This window comes from Excalfactoria chinensis, chromosome 5 (assembly GCF_039878825.1).
Source record: "Excalfactoria chinensis isolate bCotChi1 chromosome 5, bCotChi1.hap2, whole genome shotgun sequence".
NCBI classification, from domain to species: domain Eukaryota; kingdom Metazoa; phylum Chordata; class Aves; order Galliformes; family Phasianidae; genus Excalfactoria; species Excalfactoria chinensis.
In genome coordinates this window covers 41,414,562-41,417,178 of record NC_092829.1, presented here as the reverse complement: position 1 = coordinate 41,417,178, position 2,617 = coordinate 41,414,562, and the positions used below count along the sequence as shown (strand labels likewise).

The window sequence follows — 2,617 nt, the reverse complement described above, 5'->3', positions numbered from 1 at the left end:
CCCCACCCCGCGAGCGTTCATGTTGCCTGGGGGCTGCTTTTTTTTTTCTCTATTCTGGCTTGGAGTGGTTGGGGGAGGAAGGGGGGATGGAAAGCGGTGCTGGACTCGGGCGGGAGAGGCGGGGAAGGCGTGCACACGGACGGGACCCCCAAGGGCACAGTCTGCCCTCCCCCCCTCCCACCTTAATGTGGGGCTGCCCCACGGCCCAGCCTGGGCCTCAGCTCTGGGGGAAGAGGGAATCGCGATGCAGGAAGACAAAACTCAAGTGTTCTCAGGCATGTGCGTTCCCCACCTCATTTTGTCATGGTCAGCAGCACTCTCGCTTGTTTGTAACGGAGGAAGCCCTTTTCCCCCCTCCAACAACAGCCCCTACACCCCCACCCCACTTTGCAGCCAGTGTCCCCCCAGCAGTTTGGTCATAGTGAATGCAGGAGCATTGGAAGATGCAACCAACCCTCCCCCCCCCCACGGGTAGCAGCACACCACACAGCATTGCAAGGGTTCCTGGGATGTTTTTATTATTGGAGATTGTGGCGTTATTGGCAACGGTAGTGATACAGACGGACTCAGGAACTAGAGGAACTTGTCTTCAAGTAAAGGGTACAGACTGCAGGGTTCATTACTACGTCACGTGAAAAAAAAACAAACAAACCAAAATCCGACTATAAAAATAAATTTACATTTTGTAAATAACAAAAGCAAATATAGTGCCCTCTGGCTTAACCAAAAGGAAAAAAAAAAGGCTATTGGATGTCAACCAGTTATCCACATTTCTGACATAAATAGAAAATATAAGTTAGTATAACTCTTAGAAAACGTTTTGTACAAATATACACGTGCTTCTTCTTCTTTCTCCTTTTGTTTTGTTTTTTTTCCTTTTTCTTCTTTTTTGTTGCACTGAGAGATCAGCAGAGATTAAACATTCCCATATAAATGACTTGTTTGTTTTTGTTTTGTTTTTCTCCTTTAAAGCTTTACACTTCTGGCCAGTGTACTCACATTAGGCATAATACATTTCTGTACAGAACGTCACACATTGCACACTCGTACGGTAACACTGCTCCGTGCGCGGCCGCTCCCGGCGGGCGGGCGCTGCGGCTCCGGCTCCGACCCCGCTCCGGCGGCGCTGCGGGGCCCGGGCCGGGCGCGGTGCGGGGGGGGTCCCGGCTGCCCGCAACTCCGGGGCACGGCGCCTGCGGGCTGCGCGCTTCTCCCGTGGGTGCCGTAGTGCAAAAGGCTGAAGGGATAAAGAGGAAGGGGAGTTAGAAGCGAGGGGACAGAGACGTGGGCTAGGCTGTGTCCGCTCCTCCCCCTCCCTTTGGCTCCCTAGAGCTCCTCACCTGGCTCAGCGGAGCCGCTTGCGGGGGGTGTGCTCAGCCGGCACGGCGGCGGGGGGCTGCGGGCAGCCCGCGGGACGCTCGGCCGCCGATTTGGTCTCGGCCGGCCTTTTCCTCCTGGCGAAGAAATCTGGTGGAGAGGGACGGGGGGAGGGGGCCGTCAGCAGCCGCAAAGAGAGCTCCGCGGTGCCGCTACCCCCTCCCCCCCGCCCAGCCTTCCTACGCACGCACCTGTGATGCGGGTCGTGGGGCCGCTCCGCCGGGGCCGCAGTGCACGTCGGCGGGGCGCTGCGCGGTTCTCCCGGCTCAGGCGCGCCCCCGGCCCTCCCGGAGCCTTGGCGGCGGCGGTATTGACGATGGACGGCGGGGCCGGGGAGGCACGGCGTAGGGGAACGCGGTGCCGGCCCACCTGCAGCGTCTCCCGGTAGAACGCGGGCACGGTGCCGCCCTCCACCTCCTCCCAGCGCAGGCGGCCGGGCCCGGGCAGCGGCGTGTCGGTGTGGAAGTTGTAGTCCCAGCGGCGCTGGTCGTCCTCGCCCATCTCCCGCAAACGGCTCCGCAGCTCCCGGCCCAGCTCCTCGTGGTCCACCGGCCCGAATAAGCTCCTGCAGACGGCGCTGCGGCCGGGCACGGGCAGCGCCCGAAGAGCCGCCAGGCGCTCCGGGGCCGCCGCCGCACCCGAAAGGTGCACGTCGGACATCGCCGCGGGGTGGGTGGGTGCGTGGCCGCCCGCCCCCGCCGCTCCCCTCGCCGCCCGTCCCGTCTCGTCCAGCCCTGTACCAAGCTCTCTCCGGCCCTGCCTCCGCCTCTGAACCCCTTCCCCCGGCTCCCGGCTTTTAAACCCCGCTCCCCGCGAGGACGAGCAAAACAACTATTAGCATAATAGTATTTCCCCGCCGCCGGCCCGCCGCGATTGGCGGGCCCCCCCCCGCAGCCCCCCGGCCCCCAGCGGCAGCCCTCCTGCCCGCGCCCTCCATTGGCTGCGCCGGGCAGCGCCGCGCCGCCGCCGGCCGCATTGGCCCGGCCCGTCCCCGCCGCGGCCCGGGGGGGCGGCCCCGGCGCTGGCCCGGCCCCGGGGGGCGGCACGGAGCTCCCCGCCTGCCGCGTCCCCGCGCCTTTGTCTGCCCGCGGCCGCTGTTCCCTCCCATGTACTCCTTTCCTCTCCTCTTTTCTCGGGGCTGCTCTCGGCCCCTCCCTGTCGCCTTCCCACCAGAGGTGTGCGTGTTTGGGGCGTCCTCACAGTTAGTTTTTATCCTTTCTTTCTCTCTCTGTTTTGTTTG

The 2,617-nt window shown here is 63.2% G+C and overlaps 1 protein-coding gene across 1 annotated transcript; it reads right to left on the bottom strand.

Annotated features, from left to right (window-relative positions):
* Positions 1 to 840: 840 nt before the first annotated feature.
* CDKN1C (cyclin dependent kinase inhibitor 1C) lies at positions 841 to 2,240 on the bottom strand. Its single transcript, XM_072338369.1, has 3 exons — positions 1,569 to 2,240; positions 1,341 to 1,467; positions 841 to 1,237 (listed from the first exon to the last, which is right to left on the bottom strand). The coding sequence occupies exons 1-2, from the start codon at positions 2,035 to 2,037 to the stop codon at positions 1,346 to 1,348; spliced, it is 591 nt and encodes a 196-aa protein (XP_072194470.1). The 5' UTR covers positions 2,038 to 2,240; the 3' UTR covers positions 841 to 1,237; positions 1,341 to 1,345.
* Between the last annotated feature and the right edge of the window lie 377 nt (positions 2,241 to 2,617).